Below are 24,043 nucleotides of genomic sequence, written 5' to 3'. Positions count from 1 at the left end.
TCTTCCATTGAAATCATTGGAAGAAGGTTCCAGAAAAATGAAGAGTGGCGAGAACTTGATGTGAGTTGCTGAGAGGGAATGTTTTGGGATCTGGGCTTACCTAAGGATGGTTAATATAGACAACATGGTCATCAGGATGTAGTTGCTCCCCTGTTTGTATTTCTTTTCACTCTTTGAATTGCTTTTTATTTCTCCTGAGCATCCTTCTTCTTTTATCTAGATTGCTCAGTTTGCTTTGGAAATGAGACATTATGCAAATGCAGTATGGCTTGGAATGATTATATGTAATGGGAAAGACTCTAATACATAGGGCTTTTATAGCTGCAATTGTGTTTTATTAGTTTTTTTTAAAAGAACATTTCAGTGGCTCAGTTATTGAACATTAATTGCCTTGACTTGAAGAAAATGAATCATAGCTTTGTATGTTAGTGTATGTGTGTGTGTTACTGCTGGGGCCTGTCTTTTAAAGATGTAAAAGTTGTTTGTGAAACTTTTATGATCTTAATATTTCACATAAACCTTTTTCATTTTGTTTTTGGAAAAATTTTTTCTCTTTTATTAAAATAGTGCTGATATATCCCTTGAAGCTAATTTCAAGGGATGGCTTAATTGTTTGCCCAAAGCATTGTTTTTCTTAGAGAAGTCTGTACTCCAAGAATTTGAAGGCAAAGGTATCAGCTGAATTGTTTCTATTCAGGATTTTACAGTTCTGTTACTTTGTTCAACTCAGAGCAACATCAAATCTCAATGCTGAAAGGGTCTCTGTCCACCACGGCTTTTTAACCTTTAGCAACCTAGGTCCCCTTTTGATAAATACAAAAAAAAAATGGTAATGCAATCTGAAATTCAAAGAAATTGAAATGAAATATTCTCAACAAAAGCCAAAGTAAAACGATGTAATGGAGTGTTGTTCTTCTACCTCTTTTTGTAAATCACAAGTGGCTTTGAGGCTCTGATGCCTCTCAGGGAGTGGTTGACTAGATTAACTACCTCATTTTACAGATAAAAAGACTGAGGTGCATAGGTTCCAGGAGTGCCCATCCTCTCAGCATCTTAGGAGCAGCACTGGGTCAAGAACCCGGACGTCCTGTTGGCTGCTTCCTGCTTTGCCCACAGCACCCCTCCCATCGTCCAAGCCTTTAAGGCTATACTCGCAGGCAAAGGAGGCATCTTATCCAGTGTCGTCGCCCTATAACCGATGATGATGATATTCTGGAAGGTTATTCTGAGTTAATGCTGTCCCAGCAGGATGGAGGCAAAGGCCAAGAGAAACGTCTCAGGCCTGGCTAGTCCATGGATCCTGGTTTATTTTTATTTACTTTATTTCATCCTGGACCATCTGTACCATCATGACATAGAAACACTGCCCTGCTATAGCTTCTGGGGAATAAGGGGGCAACATTTAAATCTGAAGATGGATTAATGTTTGAAATAAAGTCTGGGTCTTTCACCATATTGAAAGGTCTTATTGGTAGTTTTCACGGAAAAATTTAACACGTCTTTTTTAACTTATACTGATTTGTTCTCTCTCTCTCTTTTTTTTTTTTTTTTAACAGTGTATCTGGTGGAGAGCTGTTTGACCGGATAGTGGAGAAGGGATTTTACACAGAGAAAGATGCCAGCACTCTGATCCGCCAGGTCTTGGATGCTGTCTACTATCTCCATAGAATGGGCATTGTCCACAGGGACCTCAAGGTGAGGCTGTCGCTTAGCAACACCCTCCAGTTGCTTTCCAACCCACAGTGCACCTGTCGGAGCAGATTGGCTCCAGAGGAGGGATGAGGTTGCCTTGATGTAGGTATGGGTGGAATGAATGGTGGGCTTTGTGTACTCTTAGTTGTCAGGGTCTTTGGGACCCAGAAGTAGATTGAAAGATGATGAAGATCAATGGGGCTGGCCATTGTTTGGGACATTTAATAACCACTATACAGCCAAAGGGCCATGGGGAGGTAGGCTGTGTATTGCTTCAGGCTTATCTAAAGGGTAATTTTGTTCAAGACATGGATGCCATGAAGATTGCCCAGTGCAGTTCTCCAGTCTTTTCCCAATTCCAGCCCTGTTTCAGTGCAACCCACCATATGAAAGAAAGGGAGCCGTAGATAGAGGGTGTGAGGTGAGGGAGAAAGGAAATAAAAGGTTATCCAGAAACATGGGTTAAATGACATACAGTTACAGCCTTCTCCCAATGTCCTGTTGGTTCCATCCCTATGAGGTTTTGAAATACTCACCCTTCACCAATAGCATTGAAGGATCTGGGCCTTGGTCACCTTGGCCCAAGGGTCTCTGTGGATGCCGAAGGGTAGGTATCATAGTACCAAGGGTAGGTATCGAACATATCAACTTGAGGAACAGAAAAAAATCTGTGCTGTTGACCCGAGGCTATAAAGTGGCTTCATTCTACAGCAGTTATAGGTCCAGCCCCCAGAACTCATGGCAGCAGTCAAGATAGAAATCTCACCCCAGCACACATACTCACCACTCCTATCAGAAACACAGGGATTATATTGTACTGAAGCCATGCTATACACAACTACGGGCAATCTAAATCAATTTAAGGAATAAATGGTAAACATGTGTTGAAACAGAATGTTAACATCTGGCCGTTATCTGGTACTGGCTGTCAAGGTATAAAATGGTGTGGCTTTTCCTTTCATAGGAATTCACTGTGAAGTGTTTTCTTTTCTCCATGTTAATCATTTTCCACTGACTAGGGTAGTGGCTCCCAAATGTTAGCTTACATCAGAATTGTCTGGATGGCTTGTAAAAACACAGATTGCTGGCTCTACCCCAGAGGTTCTGATCCTGCAGGTCTGAATCAGGGCCCGGGAACTTGCATTTCTAAGGGGTTTACAGGTGATGCTGATGTTGGCCTGGGAACCACACTTGGAGAACTTCTGGACAAGGGTATTTGAGGACGTTGATGGACTTCTTACAGCCTTTGCTGGCCTCCTGATGGGTGAAATGGGCTGTGAGCACAAGTAGTTCATCTTCAGGACTTGCAGGTCCTTCAGAGGGCCAGGTAAGGGCTAGGTAAGGTGACCTGGCGCCTCTGTGCCAGGCAGCCGTGCCTTCTCTGCTCTCTTGTGCCCTCACCAAATGCCGGTTCTGTGCTTCCGGGCCACAGCAGGCAGCTAGCTCTTCCTGAACAAGTTAGTTTAGTGACTGTAGAGATGTGATGTGGTGTACTTACTAGAAATCATTTCTAAGCAGGTAAGCCATTTCCTAGATGGGCAATGTTTATTTCCCCCTTAGAAAATGGTAAGGGAGGCTTTATTCAAGACTCCTGCAAGAGGGGCATTGCATTAGGGGAGAGAATTGGGCTCCACTGCACATGTGGCAAGGACACATGGGGATGTATAGCCGTTGAGCAGAGTGAGGGGTCATGGATGGAAAATCACTGTGAGAGACAGCAAGGGTGGGGGGATGCTTGCTCAACATCTCCCTCCATCTCCATAAGCCCCGCCCCCATTTTTTGCCAGAAACAACCAGATTCCCCAATTTTCCACAAGATGTCATACAAACGAAACTTTGCTATCTCCTGGTTTACCCCAGGATTGCCATCCTTAAGCCCCTCCCATGTAGACACCACGGAGGTGCCACTGATATACAGACTTAGAGTGGAAACGGGAGCTGTAATCGAACCTTTGCTGCATGTCGTGCATTACTGCTGCCTGAGCTGTGACATTTTACAGTCAGGGAAGCAAATGAGGAATCATCTTGACCCATCTTCTACAGAAACAGAGCTTTTAAGGACACATGGCTAGAAAGCTCTATATCTTCCACCTCCGATTCATTCCGTGATGACCTATCCCTGTTTCCCAGGGAGCGGAACACTCGGATATCAGCTGGCCCAGGAAAGGGGGAAGTGCAGTGCATGTGCCCAAGCTATGGACACGGCACGTCCCTTAGGGCGGGGAGAGAGACCCTTAGGTTGGAGACAGGTTGCTGACAAGGGTCAGAAAAAAGAAACCGAATAGCACCTGCAAAGACAGTTTTCTTTCTGGGAATCTCCGTGCCCCTAACCCAAGAAATGAATTGACAAGTCTGAGAGGCATCTGCTTTCTAGTTGCCTCAATATATGGTTCATTGTTCTTTTTTTTTTTTTTTTTTTTGTGGTACACGGGCCTCTCACTGTTGTGGCCTCTTCCGCTGCAGAGCACAGGCTCCGGACGCTCAGGCTCAGCGGCCATGGCTCACGGGCCCAGCCGCTCCGTGGCACATGGGATCTTCCCAGAGCGGGGCACGAACCCGTGTCCCCTGCATCGGCAGGCGGACTCTCAACCTCTGCGCCACCAGGGAAGCCCCCCATTGTTCTTAAGTAGAGAAAATACTAATAAGGGAAAGGGACTCACGTTTATTGAAAATCTGTAAATGCCCAGTACTATATAAGGCTCCCTGCATTGTTTTCACTAAACACTGCTTTTCTTAAGGCATTTACTGTGTCTAAAGGTCAAGTCTGTTCTTCCACTGTCATTAAGTTTTGGTGGTTTGGTGAGGCTCCCACAATTAACCCAGCTTTTAAAACAGATTGTAATTTTTTTTTTTTTTTTTTTTTTTTTACATTTCTTTTTAGCCTGAGAACCTGTTGTACTACAGTCAGGATGAGGAGTCCAAAATCATGATCAGTGACTTTGGATTGTCCAAAATGGAGGGCAAAGGAGACGTGATGTCCACAGCCTGTGGGACCCCAGGCTATGTCGGTAAGGACTGCGGATGTGTGTTTTCCCACTTGTCAACCTGATCGCTTGTCTTAAGCATTTGAGCCTGGCACGTGATCACAGCTGCCTTCATTTCCCTTGAGGGAGGAATAAAAAGATTGAGAGACACTGGAATGAGTTTGAAGGGAAGTGATTTCCCCTGAAACCTTTTAATAGTTGGGTGGAAATTCCGTTTGATTTGGGTGTGGGCCTGTGTGGAGGCCAGGAATTGATTTGGGTGAATTCCCAGGTTCTAAGACCAGAAACATGTCATGTGTATCTATGTTTTTAAATGATTTACAGTGACATGTGGGATGACAATAAGGTACAAACACACATAAAACAAAATGTTGAGATAGAAACACATAGAAAATATTGATAGGAGGAATCTGATTCAAACCTTGACCAAGTCACTCTCTTTAATTAGCCAATCCTGATCTGTCCTGGAGAAGCCAAGAATTAAAGTTTTTTCTAAAATCAGAACCCCAGAGATCCTTTGTCCCTGACACTCAGAATGCAGAAAATGCTATGGCAGATCTGAACACATACTGAGACTCAACTTCCATCTTCTGGGGGCCCGGAGAAAGGTCATCAGAACTGTGTACGAAGTTATTGAGGCTTCCATTTACATGACTGTATTCGTTCATCCAGCAAGTGCCTGCTATGTACCAGATGCTGTTCTAGGCACTGGGGTGAAGACAGTGAATGAGACGGAACACCTGCCCTCATGGAGCTGACCTTTTAGTTGGGAGAGACAGGCAGAAAAGAAACAGGTGAACAGGGGTGTTTCAGATCTTACATGCTATGAAGAAGACAAAACGGGAGTGTATGATAGAATGACAGGTGTGAAGAGGGGTTGGGATAGTTAAGGGGACAGGAGGAGACTCAGGCATTAGCCTTCATGACGAGAAGCAGCCCCAACCATGAGAAAGTCAGGGGACAGAGTTCCAGGTAGAGGCATCAGCTTGTGCTGGGGAGAGAGTGAGTACAAGCTAGGAAGGTCTAAGAGCAGGAAGAACTGGGATTGGAAGAGACTTTGAGAAAATGGAGACCAAGGCTGAATTCTCATCATACAAACCGTGATGGCTTTTCTTAATGAGAACAGTAAGCCTGCCCTGAAGGAGAGGAGGTGATGTTATATGACCAGTGTCATTCCTGTTTGTTTGGGGATACAACCACGTGACCTTCCCAGGCAGGCTGAGGGAAGCAGGCCTCATGCTAAACGGGTCTGGGGCCCAGAGCATGGTCGGAAACTTCGAAAGACCTCGGAGGCACTTCAGGGCCCTTCAAGTGCTTGCAGGATAATGGGCGTTAAGTCATCACTGTTAATGTCACAGCTGTTGCACTTTTAAAGGAACTCAGGAGAAAAGAACAGACTTGAGGGGAATAGAGACTAAAGTGAGGGGAAGGGAAGGAAGCCACAGATTTAGGAGGAGATCAAGATGGTATAAATCTGGGAGGGGAGGAAAAGATGTTGTCAGTACCTGTTAGCTCTTGACTGTCACAGTACCCAGGAATTTTGTCCCTGGGTTGTGTGTATGCACTAGATGCAGAAGGGGAGATGGTTCTGATCACGTTTGCAAAGCCAGCACATCTGATGGAGACGCATGGCAGGGTGAGCAGTCCCCGTTCTAGGATAGAAAAGTCACGGTTTCAGGAAGAGCTTGAACTCCATCAGGAGGACTTGCATCAGCAGCTGTGGTGCAAGATGCACGTGTAGACACATGTGTATGCCCTGAGGTGGGGGCCGTGGGTGGAAATGTGAGCGTGTGCGGTGTGTGTGTGATGTGTGTGTGTGTGGAATTTCTCCAGTTCAGTCCAAGCCACCAGGCAAGCGGCAAATAAAAATGAATGAGACCAGCTTATTCTCACTTCTCTTAAAAGACAGGGAGGAAAAAAGCCGGTTCCAACCGTGGTGAGTCATAGGCATCAGAAAATGGACGGGCCTATGAGGTCATGGGGTCCAGTCTCCTGGCTGGAATGGCTTTGCTCTGTTCCGCAGGGGCTGCTGCCCAGGCCACGCCGGGCGAGGAAGCCGAGGATGCTGTAGCCGCCCAGCTCCTGCTTCAGGATGTGGGCTCTGACAAAGAATGTGCATATTTACATATGCATCATACTGTTCTCATATTTGGCTCTGATGTTGGAAAGCTCTAGCACTTTCTAAATTGATTTTCGCTTTTTTACATTTTGACAGAGCTTGTGGAATGGCAGTTTCTCTGGGTTTCTAAGTGGCTGCCATCCTAGTGGTCTGGTTGTGTTTAGATGTCAGTCGCTGATGAGTCTGGGAACCGGGACTGATGTTTGGATGTGGCCTTTGCTCTTTTACCCTAAATGGTGGCAAGTGGAGCCATCAGGTAATTCTGTTGTCAGATACAGAGTTTCCTTGGAGTGAAGAAGGGGGAAAGGAGGACTATGGGAATATAGCAATTCTGTTTGTTCACATTTATTGAGCACCAAGATTCTTGGGGGACCTTTTAGAGTAAGAAAGGGGCAACACTGGGGAGCTTATGTCTATGTAGACATGCCTTGGGCAGTGAGCAGCTGAGCTTAGTCTGTTTCTCCCCAACAGTCTGCATGGCAAGCTCCTATTCGGCCATCAAAGCCCAGCTTACATGACCCTCTTTTTGTTTTTTTTTAAATGTATTTATTTGCTTTTATTTTTGGCTGTGTGGGGTCTTCGTTGCTGTGCGCAGGCTTTCTCTAGTCACGGCGAGCGGGGACTACTCTTCATTGTGGGGCACGGGCTTCTCGTTGTCGTGGCTTCTCTTGTCGCAGAGCATGGGCTCTAGGCATGCGGGCTTCAGTAGTTGTGGCACATGGGCTCAGTAGTTGTGGCACGCAGGCTCAATAGTTGTGGCTCATGAGCTCTAGAGCACAGGCTCGGTAGTTGTGGCGCACGGGCTTAGTTGCTCCACGGCATGTGGGAGCTTCCCGGACCAGGGCTCGAACCCATGTCCCCTGCATTGGCAGGCAGATTCTTAGCCACTGCACCACCAGGGAAGCCCTACATGACCCTCTTTTGACTGCTTTCCCAACATCCATCCTCTCCTTTGTCATCCTGGTTCTTTTCCTTTTCTCATCATGGCTCTTACAACATTGCATCAGCTTCCATATTTATCCGTGTCTCTCCCCCTCTCCACTAGAGCAGGGGCTCTGGCTTGCTCATCTTTGCACAGATGCTTGTTGAATTCAATAAAAACCTAAGCTTCATAAACACGAGCGATTTTTTATTTCTCTGCTCCCCTTCTCTTCATTCAGTGTGTGTTTACTGAATTCCTGTTATGTGTCATGCACAGTAGTTTGGTGTTAGGAATACAAATACGAATTAGATAGAGCCTCTGACCTCAAAATGTTCACAGTCTTGTGAGAGACAGAGGGCTAACAGGTAAATTGAATAATGTATGGTAAGTGCTACATTATGCCTCATTCAAGAATTATTTATTTAGTGCCTACCTTCTGTGCTAGGCACTGGGAATGCATCAGTAGAAAGAAAAAACAACAGATAAAAATCCTCAACCTCGTAGTACTTACATCTGAGTGAGAGGGAAACGGGCTATAAGCAAACAGCTAAATATATTAATTAGTATCTTAGATGGATATGAGTGCTATGCAGAAAAATAAAGCAGGAAAGACAGTAGGAAGCGTGTGTGTGTGTCTGTGTCTGTGTATGTGTGTGTAGGGGGTTGTAATTTTTTTTTTTTACATCTTTATTGGAGTATAATTGCTTTACAATGGTGTGTTAGTTTCTGCTTTATAACAAAGTGAATCAGCTATACATATACATACATCCCCATATCTCCTCCCTCCTGCGTCTCCCTCCCTCCCTCCCTATCCCACCCCTCCAGGTGGTCACAGAGCACCGAGCTGATCTCCCTGTGCTATGCGGCTGCTTCCCACTATCTATCTACCTTACGTTTGGTAGTGTATATATGTCCATGCCACTCTCTCACTTTGTCACAGCTTACCCTTCCCCCTCCCCGTGTTCTCAACTCCATTCTCTAGTAGGTCTGTGTCTTTATTCCCATCTTACCCCTAGGTTCTTCATGACATTTTTTTTTTCTTAGATTTAGGGGGTTGTAATTTTAACTACACTGATCAAGGCAGCCCTCACTAAGAAGATGACAGTGGGGTAAAGATATGATTGCAGTGAAGGAGCCAGCCATGCCGTTATTGGGAGGAAGAGCATTCCAAGGATGGTTCAAAGGCCCTGGGGCAGGAGTGTGAGAGGAGCAACAGGAGCAGGGTGAGAAAGGAGCAAGTCAGAGAAGCAGTGGGTAGGGCATGTGCAGACCAGGACTTAGAAGTCACTGTCAAGACCACGGATGGCTGGAAGCCGTTGGAGGGATCTGAGGTAATGGGTGACATGATCGAACTTTCACCAAGATCCCTGTGGGGGACAGGCTGGGATAAGGAGAGGTGGCAGGGGGGGGACAGGGCCAGGGTGGAAGGAAGGAGACCAGTTAGAAGGCTCTGGAGTCGTCCAGGCAAGAAATGGTCGGGGCTGGGTCAGGTTGGCAGAGTGGAAGCGATGAGACGCTGTCAGATTGCGAATATGACGTTCAGGTGATGTCATCAAGATTTTCTGAAAACCCAGAAGTAGGGTTTGAAAGAGAGACACGTCAAGGGTCATTCCAAGGGTTTTGGCCTGAGTCCTTGGAAGGGTGCAGTTGCCTTTAATTAAGATGTGGTAAGGGGGAACGTTGCAGAAATATCACCAGGGGTTCAGGTTTGGATTTGATAACGTCTGTGAGGTCAGGAAGGCAGCTGGAATAGGAGTCAGGCCTTGAGGGGAGACTCTCGTTTTGCACAGCAGTTTTGTCCTATAAAGTCACTGTGAGCACTGAATGGGCAGACCCTGAGCCCCGCTCCCAGGGGAAATACAGGGCTGGGTTCTTGTGGGTCTCTAGTCCCAGCACTGTCATCGGCTGGTCGATATTTGACCTTGTTATATGTGTATCTCTGTCCAGTGACACTTTATTTAATATTGTTGCTGATTCACTACCGTTGAGCTCGGGCCGACAACACTGTAACTCACACCTAAATGAAGCTTATCGAACATGCGTTTTCTCCGTAAGGCGCACAGCCTTCTTGTGCTTGGGAGCGCTGGACAGCACCTCGGCACTGACACCTGGGGGCCGTTTTTTTTTGTGTGTGTGGTACGCAGGCCTCTCACTGTTGTGGCCTCTCCCGTTGCGGAGCACAGGCTCCAGACGCGCAGGCTCAGCGGCCATGGCTCACGGGCCCAGCCGTTCCGCGGCATGTGGGATCTTCCCGGACCGGGGCGCGAACCCATGTCCCCTGCATCGGCAGGCGGACTCCCAACCACTGCGCCACCAGGGAAGCCCTGGGGGCCGTTTTGAATAGTGAAATCAACAGAATGCACAAAAGTATGGGAAAATGTGGCACTAACTGGACCATGAAAGCTATAGTTCTTGTCACTGTGAGAGACAACACAAGAGGGCAGAGCATTGCGGTGGTCACCCTCGGCTGGGAGTGAGCACTCGGGTGACCCCCTGCCCACTCTGGGCAGGTCTACAAACGACCACAGAAGCATCCCAGGGATTGATTGGGGGGCTGCAAATGAAGTTTAGTGAGAAGGCACATCTCAAATATGGATCCATGAGCTGTGGAGATGGACGGTATTTGGGAACTGATAGCCGCTGGTGCATTTTATTTGTTTTTTTTGGTTGTTGTTTGGGGGGTTTTGTTTTTGTTTGGCCTCCCCACGCGGCATGTGGGATATTAGTTCCCCGACCAGGGATATCGAACCCATGCCCCCTGCAGCGGAAGCACAAGGTCCTAACCACTGGACCTCCAGGGAAGTCCCCTCTGATGCATTGTACAGCCATGAACCTGGATGGAATCATCAAGTGGGGGGTGGGTGTAGATGGAGGAGAGGAAAGGTCCCAGGGCTGAGTCCCGGGGACTCAGAGGGACAGAGAAGGGACAGTGAGTGAAGTAGGAAGAGAACCAGGGGAGTGTGTGGCATCTGGACAGTACTTCAAGGAAGATGAAGTGCCTTGTGTCAGTTGCGGCTACCAAGTCAGGTACGATAAAGACTGAGTGGGAACCACTGGTTTGGGGAACCTTAAATTATAGATTAATTGAACAATTAATTATTTCTGTGGGAGCCTGGTAGTCAGAGTAATGCTGCAGAGAAGATGAAACAGGTCTTCATCAGAGGACCCCAGGGTGCTGTCAGCCTGGGGCTGGACACAGCCCCGTCCACCTGCCCACCCCACCCCCCAGCAGTCTGATGGGGACACTCTTTGGGACCTTGGACACAGAAGCCACGGCCTCCTTTTTGCCGGGCAGTTTTTCATTTGAACAGGGCAGAGCCATTAGGCATCTACGGGAGAGAAGGGAGGGAGTACTGTTCTCTGCTGCCCGTCTTGGGGGCTACACGTCCCAAGAGCCCAAGCTGGGAGCAGAGGACGGCTGTCAGCTTTAGTTCAGATTCCTTCTAGGTAGTGTGGGTTTCCATTGGTGAGTGCAGTTGTTTTGTTGTTGTGTCAAGTTATTACCTAAATGACTCTTCAGCTGAATAGTTAGTTTCACCAACATCAAGTTACTACTTCAATTTAAATGAGTTCTCTAATAAGGAAGAAATAATGGGAAAAGGGCTGTTTATCCTAAGTATCCCAAGGCACAAGGTACCTTGGGAGAAAGCAAAGAAATCTGAGCCTTTTGAACTTCACCCTTGACCCTTAGCAGCTGCCTGGTCCTTACACACCCCATATAAGAAACAAGGGCCCATGCTGAGTGTCAGGTCACTGATGACAGGAGATGGCGGGCATCTCTCCATCAGGTGTATTGCGTTCCTACTGCAGGCGGCACCTAGGGCTCTGTCCACACCGGGGGCTCCTCCAATACAGTATGGCCAGTGGGTGATACGGATCCATATAAGGTATCATGTCTGCAGTATGAAGTAACTGACATAGTTCAGAAGCAGCCTCAAAAATACAGGCGAGAGACGGATCAGTAAGGGCTAGAACCAGCAAGGGAAAACTCACAGAGGAGGCAAGATTTGAAGGAAGGGTGGAACTCGGGCCAAGAGGAAGGGCTTACGGATGCAGGCAAGGCAGGAGAACAAAGGTCCAAGATCATGAATGGCTTCTGGTATGTAGGGCCTGTGGGAAATGAGCAGACTCACTTGGGGAGGGAGGGCATGCATAAATAAGTTCTTGGAGAGAATTTAGGAGAAATGATAAGGCCGTCTGGTGGCAGTCAGCTCCTCAGGGTAACATGGTGACTGTTAATGTGGTATTGACCTGGATTTAGAATCCATTTAATTGAGTCAGATATAACATTCCCCTTGGCATCGCCAATAAGAGATGAAAGTCAGAGCTGAGAAAGTTTGTAAAATTATTTATGCAACTTGCTCCACTGCATTAATTCAAATATCCAGACGGGCTCTCTTGAATCACTAAATAGGAACCGTAAGTCACAGAAAGCACCCATTTCAGTCATGTAAATTGATAAGACACTACAAGATGACAAATGTACTTCTGTTCTGTAGAAGAAAGCCTGTTGTTTTATTTCTCGATGTTGCTATTTGCACACTGATGTGATTTCTCAGATTCTGTGGGAAAATTAAACTCTTTTAAAAGAACTTTGAACCTTTGTCTCTAGATTAAGTGCCAGAGTGCCTCACCAGAGGAGGGCAAGCCTGTGCTCTTCCAAAGAATAGTCTTTCTTATTCAGGGATTGCAAACTTCACTTTTAAAAAGGGCAAGAAGGCTGGGGTAGTGCCGGGTGGCAAGACTCCTAACTGCTTCGTGATGTTTGCCTTTGAGCTACGTGAGACTTTCTTTTTTCATCGAGCCTTTTTGAGTGATGATGCATCCCTTTGCTGTATTCCATTTCGAGTGCATACTGGAAACCACTCTTCCATTATTGGATGTTCCTCAAAAATAGGAAGGTGCATTTCTGTCTGATCCATCATTGTGTTTATAAGCAGAGCTACATCTTGGTTCTTTAGAAGGTGGCTCATTGTTATATTACTTAAACTGTGAAGAAGGAGGCATTCCCGTTTCTTCTCGCAGCTTAGTTGCCTGCAGAGACATTGCCGAAGTCTTTGGTCTAACCCTGGCTTAACTTGTCTAAAATAGTTCAAACAAGTTTCGTTGTGTTCTCTTCTAAGTGGAAACGGAGAACAGTTGGTTCAACATTCTCAGCATATTTTTTCACCATTAAAGGAATACTTTTAATTCATGGGACCATCGCATTTTTAAGCTTGATAAGGGGCTCGAGGTTAGGATGAGACCTTGGAAACCAGGGGTTCCAGGAACCAGGGCTCCGTGTTGGGATGAGGGACTGTTCTCAGAGCCACCGAGCCTGTAGTTGGTAGCAGTCACAACAGTGGGTCTTGACTGTGAGATTCTATCTCTACCATTGCTTAGATGCAAGGAAGGCCTGAGCCCTTCCCTTAAACTCTTGGGTTCTCAGTTTCTCGTACGTCAAATAAGCGTGCTGAACTGATTAGTCATCAAATCGGGTCCTGCTGCTTTTACCACTTACAAAACCAATACTCACAAATGTTGACAGAAAGGAAGGTTGCCTTTAATCAGAATGCCAGCAATCTGGGGAGATGGTAGACTCAGCGTCCCCCCAAAACTGCCTCCCAAGATTCTGCTCCACCATGAAAGCTTTTTTTTTTTAGATGTTGGGAGTAGGAGTTTATTTATTTATTTATTTATTTTTTCTGTGTTGGGTCTTCGTTTCTGTGCGAGGGCTTTCTCTAGTTGCAGCGAGCGGGGGCCACTCTTCATCGCGGTGCGTGGGCCTCTCACTATCACGGCCTCTCTTGTTGCGGAGCACAGGCTCCAGACGCGCAGGCTCAGTAGTTGTGGCTCACGGGCCTAGTTGCTCCGCAGCATGTGGGATCTTCCCAGATCAGGGCTCGAACCTGTGTCCCCTGCATTGGCAGGCAAATTCTCAACCACTGCGCCACCAGGGAACCCCACCATGAAGGCTTTTAAAGGGAAACAGGGAAGTAATCTCGGTGAATCTTTGAGGTAGGGGGTCAGAGTTGTCGCCATCCCCACTGTGTGCAGGCTGGGTGCAGGCTGGTCGAGTCCTCGTGATCTTTCTTTAGACCCCACCTTGTTCACACAGTTTGCAAGATTCCTGAAGGGAAGCTAAGGAAGAGATCTGGTCATCTCTCAGTTACTTACTTTTCATTCCTACTTCTCTGGTCTATGAAAGAACCAAGAACTTAGGCAAAGTATTGTGTGATCAAAAGATATGAAAGATGTGCTCGGACTGGAGATGAGTAGAGCATGAGGCGCCTGGTTTAAGGTTAGTGACAAGGCAAAGGGGCGCCTTCTGCAAAGAGCTCTTTCCCGCAGAGTATTTTCCTGCCAAAAGCTGCTTATGCGTTGACCTCCATGATTTTTTTCTGGTTCTGCTATTCTGTATGTCTACAGATGTGTGACCTCGTATCCTTTAAGTGTATAAATATTCGCGTGTCAAGGATATTGACTGTCATTTTTTTCCCATCTTCACTCAGAACAGACAAGAAAAAACTGTTAAGCTGACGTCATCCATCTCTGTTCTCCCAAGCAGGCTAAGTCACGCAGCTCCTTTTATCTTTCCTCATAGATCCTCTGTTCCTGCTGCTTTAATCTTCACTCTTCTGTGTGGTCATTTTCTCCCAAAGAGCTCGGTTTTTATTTGGTGTTCACTTAAATACCGTATTTTAGTACACGGCTCTGAGCATTACGTCATTGTTCTCACCCTCTCAGACTGTTAGCGTTGAAACAGGATTTTATGTAACTGATGAATTGTCACACAGGGCACAGCTGAGTAGGTGGAGGACCCACATCAGAACTTTCTCGTTCCTTCTCTCTCAGCAGCTACTCAGTGACAACCAGCAGCGACCGTTTCATCACACTGGGCGCTTGCAGCCAGACCCCATTTGTCAGAGAGAACAGGGCCTCCCCACGTGGGGAGGCTTGTAGGGCCTGGTATTAGCCTTGACATACTGAATATGGCCGAGGGCAGAAGCTCATGATCAGAACGTGTGCCAAGTAAACCCAGCCCTGCCCTGGAAGAGCCCCCAGCCCACTAATCCCTCTTAAAACTCTTTGTAAAGCACTCTCCATCCTTCTGGAGCTCCTGACGGCTCCTCTCTCAGTACTTGAATCCTGGGATGGAGTTTCATGGTTTCTAAACTGGTACCATTTTGCGGTGGCGGAGAGGAAAGAAGCACTGCAGCATTTTGTAACTCACTCTTTTTTTTTTCTTTTAATGATTATAAACCCAAACACTGGAATGACTGTAACAGTCTTCTTTATGTTGAAGTGTAGCTCATCAGATTTCAGAAGTGAGGAGGGCTTCAGTGCAGAGTCACCATCCGGTTGCGGTTCACAAACCCTTTAGGGCGGAGGTGGAATCCTGGGACAACCTGCAAGGAACACATTACGGGGTTATCCGTTGCCACATTGCTCTAAAATGCCTTACTCAGAACATTTTTCTTCCGCTGTAACATTGAGTTCCAGGTCTCTCCCACATTTGAAAACACCAGAAACCAGCTGCCCTCCCGTTTTCCACTCCCTTCCCGTTCCTCAGTCTCTCCCCACCACCCATCAGCCACATTTTGGCTTCGGCAGCATTTGAATAGTAACCCAGCTCCCATCAGACTGGTAATGAGAAACCAGGATGGTGCTTTAATGGGGACTCTTCATGCCTGTGGTAAAATTCAAGAAGCTACTAGGAAAATCCAAGTGAGCTGCTCATCTGCGATGCATTTTTAGTAAATTACAGCTTTGGGGGAGGGTGAGAAAGAGCTAAGGAACCTATAACCCCCAGAAAGAGAACAGAGCTGTCCCAAGAAGTTTCTGCTCCTCTTCCGCAGCGTCAGGCTGAAGACAAACCACCGGCGAGGAATGATTCTGTATCTCAGCTGTGTTTTAATTTGCCAACAATCCAGATTGCAATCCTCTAAACCTAGGTGAAGCAACATCTGCTTATTAAGATGCTCACGGTAAAGCCCCTCAGCGCATTTTTTTTTTCTTTTTCAATACCCCTCCTGCTGAAAATTCTACTAGCGGGAAGCAGATCTGAGTTAGCCCGTTCAGTACCACCTCCTCGTTGTAATGCAGCTCTTACTGAGACTGGATGCTCCTCTGAGCTCTATGCCTGAATCTTACTTTCCTTGATCTTTAGAATTTTATTTACCGTCTCTGAACAGTCCACTACTGGGTAGAAAGGTCCTCTTTCTCTCCCACTGTTTTTTTTTTTTTTTTTTTTTTACAATGTTGTGTTACTTTCAGGCGTACAGCAAAGTGATTCCTTTATACATATCTATATCTATATAGACATATATGTATATATCTATTCTTTTTCAGATGCTGTTCCCTTATAGATTATTACAAGATATTGAGTAGAGTTCCCTGTGCTATACAGTAGGTCCTGGCTGGTTATCTATTGTACATAGTAGTGTGCATCTCCCACTGTTGCAGTGACATCCTTTTCACCACCATGATGACACGCAGTGTCACTAAATCTTTGGAACTATATTACAGTTTGGTTTAAGACTATCCACTTATCCTCCAGCAGAGGAGCTATGTCCCTTCTCACTACCTGTGGAAATCCCTCAGGGACAGGAAAACTTGGATCAAGTGTCCTTGGACACAAATCCCTAACGGTACAGTTGGCCGTCTGGATCCACGGGTTCCACATCCTCGGATTCAACCAACTGCAGATCAAAAATATTTTTGAAAAATTGCCAGAAAGCTCCAAGAAACAAAACTTGAATTTACTGCTTACCGGCAACGACTTACCCAGCGTTAACACTGTGTTAAGTGTTACGGGTCATCTAGAGGTAAAGTGCGCAGGAGGATGTCGTAGGTAATATGCAAATACTATGCCATTTTTTTACGTATGGGACTCCAGCATCCACCGATTTTGGTGTCCACAGAGGGTCCTGGACCCCCATCCCCACAGATGCTGAGGGACAACTGTATGCCTTAGAAGGAGGGGACACCTGCAGCTCTACGGGTGAGCACAGATTCTTTTCCATGAAGGCCTAACACTGGGACAGACTGGCAGGTGCCCTTCAAGACAGGAAACTGAGACACAGAAAGATGATGAATTCGAGGTACACTGGTGCAGAGCCCAGCTTCTAATTCTGTCCTCTGATTCAGTGCTGGGTCAGAGGTGACAGATGCTAGCACCAGTCTACAGGTGCACAATCTGATTTTAAAACCCGCATGGAAGTTCGGTGCTCTCCCATTAGACCACCTACTCCTCTCTTAGGCTCCTTCCTGTAAAGATGCTATCACGTTGCCAGCCTGCCCAGCAGAGTGGAACTTGAATCCAGGCCCCCTGACCCCTAGGCCTCCTGACCTCCTTTCATGAGCAACTTGGGAAAAGCCATGATATTAAAAGAAGACTCCACTACCTCTGACCATGACTGGCTTTCGTGTCTCAGAGCCTTTTCCTCCCCACCATGGCATGCATCAAGTTCAAGTCAAATGCCTTTCTCTGTGGCCTCCTCAGGGAGGCGAGGCCAGCCAGCAGGGTCAACAGATGAACCTTAGACTAAGCTGTAGGCTGGCAGGTTGCCCATCTGCCTGCATGTCTGTCTGCTGACATCATAGGCTACATAGTAAGTTAGAAGTTTCAAGTTCATTTTCAAAGACAGAAGCTTGTTCAAAGACAGGTAGAGGTGCTGATCTGAGCATCTTGTCGGCTCTGTTTCAGCAGGTGGCACAGATGTCAGCAGTTTTACACACTCCAGAGAATTAGGGAATGCACCCCAGTGTTCATAGCAGCACTGTTTACAGTAGCCAAGGCATGGAAGCAACCCTAAATGTCCATCGACAGATGAATGGATAAAGAAGATGTGACATACACACACACACACACACACACACACACACACACACACACACACGCACAATGGACTATAACTCAGCCATGAAAAAGAATGAAATAATGCCATTTGCAGCAACGTGGATGAACCTAGAGATTATCATACTAAGTGAAGTAAGCCAGACAAAGATAAATACCATATTATGTCACCTATATGTAGAATCTACAGTATGACACAAATGAACTTATTTATAAAACAGAAACAGACTCAGACATAGAAAACAAACTTATGGTTACCGAAGGGGAAAGGGGTGGGGAGGGATAAATTAGGAGTTTGGGATTAGCAGATACAAATTATTACATATAAAATAGATATACAACAAGGTCCTACTGTATAGCCCAGGAAACTATATTCAATATCCTATAATAAACCATAATGGAGAAGAATATGAAAAAGAATATATATATATATATTCTTTTTCATATTACTGAATCATTTTGCTGTACACCAGAAGCTAACACAACACTGTAAATCAACTATACTTAATTTAAAAAGAAAAAGAATTAGGGAGAAAATTAGGATATACCCAGAATAATCTTTAAACACCCCTTTAAAAAAGAATTATAATTGGGGCCAATGAAAACAAGAACTGGTTAGAACTGGGCATTGCACCCTTGTAGCTACTTAAAGGATGGGGAGAGCTCAGGACAATGGGGATGGGAATCTTGATGACACCTGGCCTGGAGGTAGGAGAGGGTGGGGCTGGGGGAAGGAGGGGGACAGGGCAGGGAGAGGAAATGTGGAAGGAGCACAGCCTCTCCCCTCAATAAATGCTGAGCCACGAAGGGGCCACGCACAGCCAGAGGTCCTCGGCCATGACATGGATCTCTAATATCAGGACAGATGGTCCTGATGCCCACAGCGCTGTCTGTCAACCATGATGAACAACCTGCTCCTGTTGCCGTGTCTAGGCTGGTGCCTGGACCAAGGGGGGATGATGATGTAAATGTGTTGGTGATGAAGTGACCACAAGGATCAAGAACTAGATGAACAAAGGGACCAACTGGCTCCTTCCAACTCTAAGATTCAAGTTCTCCTGACCTGCCCTTGCATCACGTGTGGGCCCAGCTCTGTCCTGACTTCTGAGGGTTTTCATCAAAAGGGTGGAAATCTTCATTTATGAATCATTCTATGTTACGCTAGAGTTGAAGGAAAGTACCAAATGATATCAAGAATCCGTTCAGCCTTAATTCTAGAGAGTAATAAAACCTACATTCTTTTTGCTCCTATGATCTTTCCAACTTTTCCTCCTTACATAACAACTACTAATTATACCCATATATATGTGCTGCTTATTTCCTTTAAACCTCTTAACAATCCTCAGAGTTGGGCTCTATTAATGTTCCCATCTTACAGATGAACAAAATGGAGGCTGAGAAAGATTAAGGGACTTACCCAAGTCCACACATGTAGTAAGTGGTGGAGCCTACGTTTCTTTCACTGAAAAGCCAATGTGCCCGACTATTTAAAACTTCTTAAATCCAGACAACTAAAGTCATTTTAAGTAACAAGAACCTAAATCCCGGCAACCATTTCACATCCTTCAGACCTCTCCTACTCTTTCATCTTTACGCCTATTACTTTATTCTTGGAAAACAACATGAACAACGTGCATATACTTATTAACAGCACCACTAGCCACAGCGATTTCTTTCTCCGGCTGTATCTTTCTCATTCTGTTTGCACCTCCCCCATCATTTGACTATTGGAGGTAATATTTTCTTTCCTTGGATATTTTTGAGGTTTATTTAGAGTAAGTTCAGTAGTTTCAGGGTTGGATTTCGACTGAGTTAAACTTAAAAATCAACACCACCTCTCCCATCTTGCCATGATCTTGTCTGACTCTGATCATCGTCCTTAGGAGGGCGGCCGAGGCTGGCACTACGTCTGTGGCTTGTGTCTACCCTCAACGCCCCGGAGAACAGGTGTGCCATGAGGGCAGGGGCCAGGTGTGCTTTCGTCACCCATAAAGCCAGTGCCTGAAGTGAGATGCAGCCCATTAAATGATTGAATAAGGAGAAACACCACCACCATGGTTCTGGACCACAAGCTCTCCTTTTCCAGCATCGAGGGCTGCTCCTGCCACCCTGGGATGCCCCTCCTGCTTGTGTCCCCACCCTTCTCCCAGTGGAAGGGGTCATATTTGAAGTACAAAGAGGAGTGGTCCTCAAACATCCGTGGAGGGGAACAGATCACCTTGAGCATGAACGTGGTAACACGATGAGATCTCATTCTCCCCGCTCTCTGCAGAGACGGTTCTCAGCACATCCTTGGACGCAGGAAATGGGAAAATTCCTTTCCTGTTTTATGAGAGCCTGAGGACTGGTGACTGTGGCCCCCACCTCCACAAGCCACTGTCCTCGTTTCCAATTCCACTTGGTTAAGCCTTTTTTTCCTCTCTCTCTTTCAGTAAGGAAAATGGGCAACTTAGTTGTTTTAAAAACAACATGAAAAGTTTCTGAAATTCTTTGTTTTTTTTCTTTCTGAAATCTCTGGAGTCCTTCCCTTTACCAGGAAACCTTGCTCTGAATCAATATAAAACAGCTCGGTTTATAGAAGACGTTTCCCACCAAGTGGAATTTTCCACAGTGGGTTGGTAGTGAGTCTCACAGCAGTAAATTCAATTATTTTAAATTTTGAACGTACTGTTTCACTAAAGAGCGTGGGTTAAGCCTGGGGCTCAGAGGAGGGAACATCTGTCCACAGATCTCTCCAGTAGCTCGTGGGATGCTCTGCTGAGGCTGTGTGGTTTATATGGAGATCACTTCTATTGACTGGGGTAAATTAAGCTGATGGGATACTGTTTCTATTGGCAGTAGCCTCAAAAAACCTGAATTGATAGTCCCCAAGATCTGACCAGGAAGGAGGTTCTGAGAGATCATTTAACAGACTATCTTTTCTGCCATTTAGCCGTAGAACTAATAATTCTGAAATCCCTTTGAGAAAAGCTTTTAAAACGAGAGCAACATGAATGACAGACACCCACAGAGAATTAGGGCTAATTCTGGTTCTTTTATCTCCCAAATTCATGTCAGAAATAGGGCATGTAGTCAGCAATTTATCTAACTTGCACCTAATACAGGGACTTCCCAAATGACAGTTGCTTGCAATCCAAAATTTATTTGTGACCCTCTCATTTTTTTGTTCCTGTAGGTACTCACCAAAAATATTTGAGGCAGCTAAGTTTATTTGTAAATCAGTTGTCTGACGTTTGGAAAACATTTTCTTATAGAAATAATGGCGTGTGTGTTGAGTAGGTTGGGTTCAGTTGCATCACCGTTTGGTGAACAACCAGAATGTACTAAGCCCTGAAAATACAGTCTAGAGATGTTCTCCAGCAGCATGAAGTCTGGACCTTGACAGTGTGATTCACACAGCAGTAAAGGGATGGATAAGGTATGGTAGGAGCCTACCAGAGGCTAGTGTGTTACAGGTTTTTGATGAATAGACCTGGGAACCCAACTGTCATGGCCCAACACATGTCACCCAGGTGGAGCTGCCTCCACCCCACCCTTGTTCTCTCCACCTCTATTATGGCTCTTAGCATTTGCCTTGAGGTGCTCCTATGTTGAATGCATACATATTTACAATTGTTATATCTTCTTGGATTGATCCCTTGATCGTTATATAGTGTCCTTCCTTGTCTCTTGTAACAGTGTTTATTTTATTTTATTTATTTATTTTTTTTGCGTTACGTGGGCCTCTCACTGTTGTGGCCTCTCCCGTTGCGGAGCACAGGCTCCAGACACACAGGCTCAGTGGCCATGGCGCGCAGGCTCAGCGGCCATGTCTCACAGGCCCAGCTGTTCCGCAGCATGTGGGATCTTCCCGGACTGGGGCACGAACCCGTGTCTCCTGTACTGGCAGGCGGACTCTCAACCACTGCACCACCAGGGAAGCCCCAGTGTTTATTTTAAAGTCTATTTTGTTTGATATGAGTATTGCTACCCCAGCTTTCTTTTGATTTCCATTTGCATGGAGTATCTTGTTCCATCCCTCACTTTCAATCTGTATGTGTCCCTAGGTTTGAAGTGGGGCTCTTGTAGACTGCATATATATGGGTCTTGTTTTTGTATCCATTCAGCCAGTCTGTGTCTTTTAGTTGGAGCATTTAATCCATTTATATTTAAGGTAATTGTCGATATGTATGTTTCTACTGCCATTTTCTTAATTGTTTCTGGTTTGTTTTTGTAGGTCTTTTTCTTCTCTTGTGTTTCTCGCCTAGAAAAATTCCTTTAGCATTTGTTGTAAAGCTGGTTTGGTGGTGCTGAATTCTCTTAGCCTTTGCTCGTCTGTAAAGCTTTTGATTTCTCTGTGGAAACTGAATGAGAGCCTTGCTGGGGAGAGTATTCTTGGTTGTAGGTTTTTCCCTTTCATCACTTTCAGTATATCATGCCACTCCCTTCTGGCCTAAAAGGCTGACTTCAGCCAAGCCTAAGAGGCAGTCGGGAGGTTGGACCAGCCACCTATCTTGGATCTGTCCCTTGGGCACTTCCGGGTGGGTGGGTCTCTCTACTGCCACTGGTAGCCACTGACAGCCCCGAGGGCCCAGGCCTTGAAATGCACTGGAGGAACGTGTATGCCCACCCCACTGGAGTCTTTCCCTTCTGCTATGGGTGTGCCAGGAAACTGAGCCCTTTCCTGCTCTGCCTGGGGGTTGATGCCATCACCAACAAGCCACGGTGCCTCTTAATGACTGCTTTCTCTGTCAATAGCTCCAATTAAGTTATTTCGATTCAAAGCCTCCCTCTGTTAGAAGGTGTGGGGTTGGCCAGAGTCACTGCCAACCTCCCACGACACATGAATTATGCTGGGTACGATTAGGAGAGAAAACTGTTTCTCCGTGGTGAAGAAGTTCTTAATCGGCATCTCCTGCCAGTGCTGGGGGAGAGATGGGATGATGGTGGCACAGAGAACCCTCATCACTTTCCAAGTCTCTGGATGGACCGTGCTCTGGGCTTCCTCAGCCTGGGAGCTCATTTGTTGTCCCAAAGTTTGTAAGTTGGATGCTGTGACTTTTTAGAATTACAGCTGAATTCTTGCCAATGGTATAAGATTGATAACACAAGGGAGTTTGGCTGGTTCTCAAAGTGAAAACGGGTCTATGAAAAGATCAGAGAGAAGGGGATTCTCCCAGCACTCCAGCTGAAAGGGATCAGGGGAACAGAAGGAGGACCAAAAACCAGATAAGTACAACAGGTTGGCAAAACAATAGCGCCAACGGCAGGACGCAGACAGCGGGAGAGAAAATATCCCACCTGACCTCAGGGGTTCATGATTTGTTCACCATATCAAATTGTCAGGAGGGTTTTGAATATTGTCTGAGAATTTATTTTTTTCAAGAATTACTATGAGATGACAAGTTAGCTATTTAAAGCTAGGTGGGCTTGTTCAAACAATGTCCCAAAGAACATTTGTTTCCAGGAATCATATCACAAAGGAAAATAGAATTTAAGCCATTCACGTGTGTGCCATCATACAATTTAAAAAATATTTTAAGTTGGTGAGAATTTTATTTCCAAATCAGTTTGCTTTGTCTTTTGTACCATGACGTTACACTTCTGGCTTCACTCTCTGGATTGGGTTCAAGTGCAATTAAGGACCTCACCAGAGGGCAAATGGTTCACCTGCCACCAATGGTTAAAAAATGTTTATATTTCATTGCAGTTGCTGTGACCCAGATAAGACACAACACCAAAGAGAACAAGACATGTTTGGCACAAGTACATAGAGTTCCACCACCAATGTAGATACCCTGGTATTTGTTAATCATTTAGAACTTTTCCCTAACCTCCATACTGTTGATCTAAATCAGAAGTCTTTTTATACAAAAGCATATACTTGATGTTATAAAGTTTACTAGTTAAACAAAAATCTCATATTTTCAAAAATTCGTGGCATCTGTGGTTTCAAGAATCTAAACATCCCAAGTAACATCCAAGCTCCGACTTGCATAAAAATCAGCCACTTGCTTTTCAAGTCTGCACTGCCCGATTCTCCAGAACACTGGAGCATTTGCCAGACTGCAGGCAAAGGGCCTGATGTGCAGGTACCACCAGGTGTGTGGATTTCAGGAGGGAAACCGTGTTCTTTATTCCTTTGTTTGCTGAACAATGGATGGTGGCCAGTACTTGCTGTTTTCTAACAGATGATGATGAGGAGGAGGATTTATTTTTTAAAGAATCCTTCCTGCCCCATCCACAGAGGTGGTCAGGAGAACACGGAGGGTTAGCTCTTCCTAGGAGTCAACCCTGCTTTCTAGGGGCCGGGTCTTATCCCCTCGTCAGCTGACATCTGGTTTCGTGGAGCGTTTGGGCCAGGCTGTCTCGCCAGCTCCCTAAAGAGCCCTGCAGACGCCGTGACATGGAAGCCAGGGCCTCTGCCCACCTGCTTGATGCGGCATTCCTGATGCCCGCTGTCAGCTGTGCCGGGAGGAGGGGCTGGGTCAGATGTAGCTCTGTGAGCC

The 24,043-nt window shown here is 45.9% G+C and overlaps 1 protein-coding gene across 3 annotated transcripts in view; it reads left to right on the top strand.

Annotated features, from left to right (window-relative positions):
* Positions 1-24,043, top strand: part of CAMK1D (calcium/calmodulin dependent protein kinase ID) — a gene marked incomplete at both ends in the record, with an annotated part of 415,512 nt that overhangs the window by 358,685 nt on the left and 32,784 nt on the right. For all 3 annotated transcript variants that reach the window (XM_079699304.1, XM_079699306.1, XM_079699305.1), the window contains 2 exons: positions 1,557-1,695; positions 4,574-4,700. In XM_079699304.1, coding sequence (XP_079555430.1) covers positions 1,557-1,695; positions 4,574-4,700 — 266 coding nt within the window. The remainder of the gene's footprint in view (positions 1-1,556; positions 1,696-4,573; positions 4,701-24,043) is intronic.

This window comes from Hyperoodon ampullatus, assembly GCF_949752795.1.
Source record: "Hyperoodon ampullatus genome assembly, chromosome: 3".
NCBI classification, from domain to species: Eukaryota; Metazoa; Chordata; class Mammalia; order Artiodactyla; family Ziphiidae; genus Hyperoodon; species Hyperoodon ampullatus.
The sequence above is the reverse complement of the archived record's forward strand: the minus strand, read 5'-3'. Positions and strand labels throughout refer to the sequence as shown.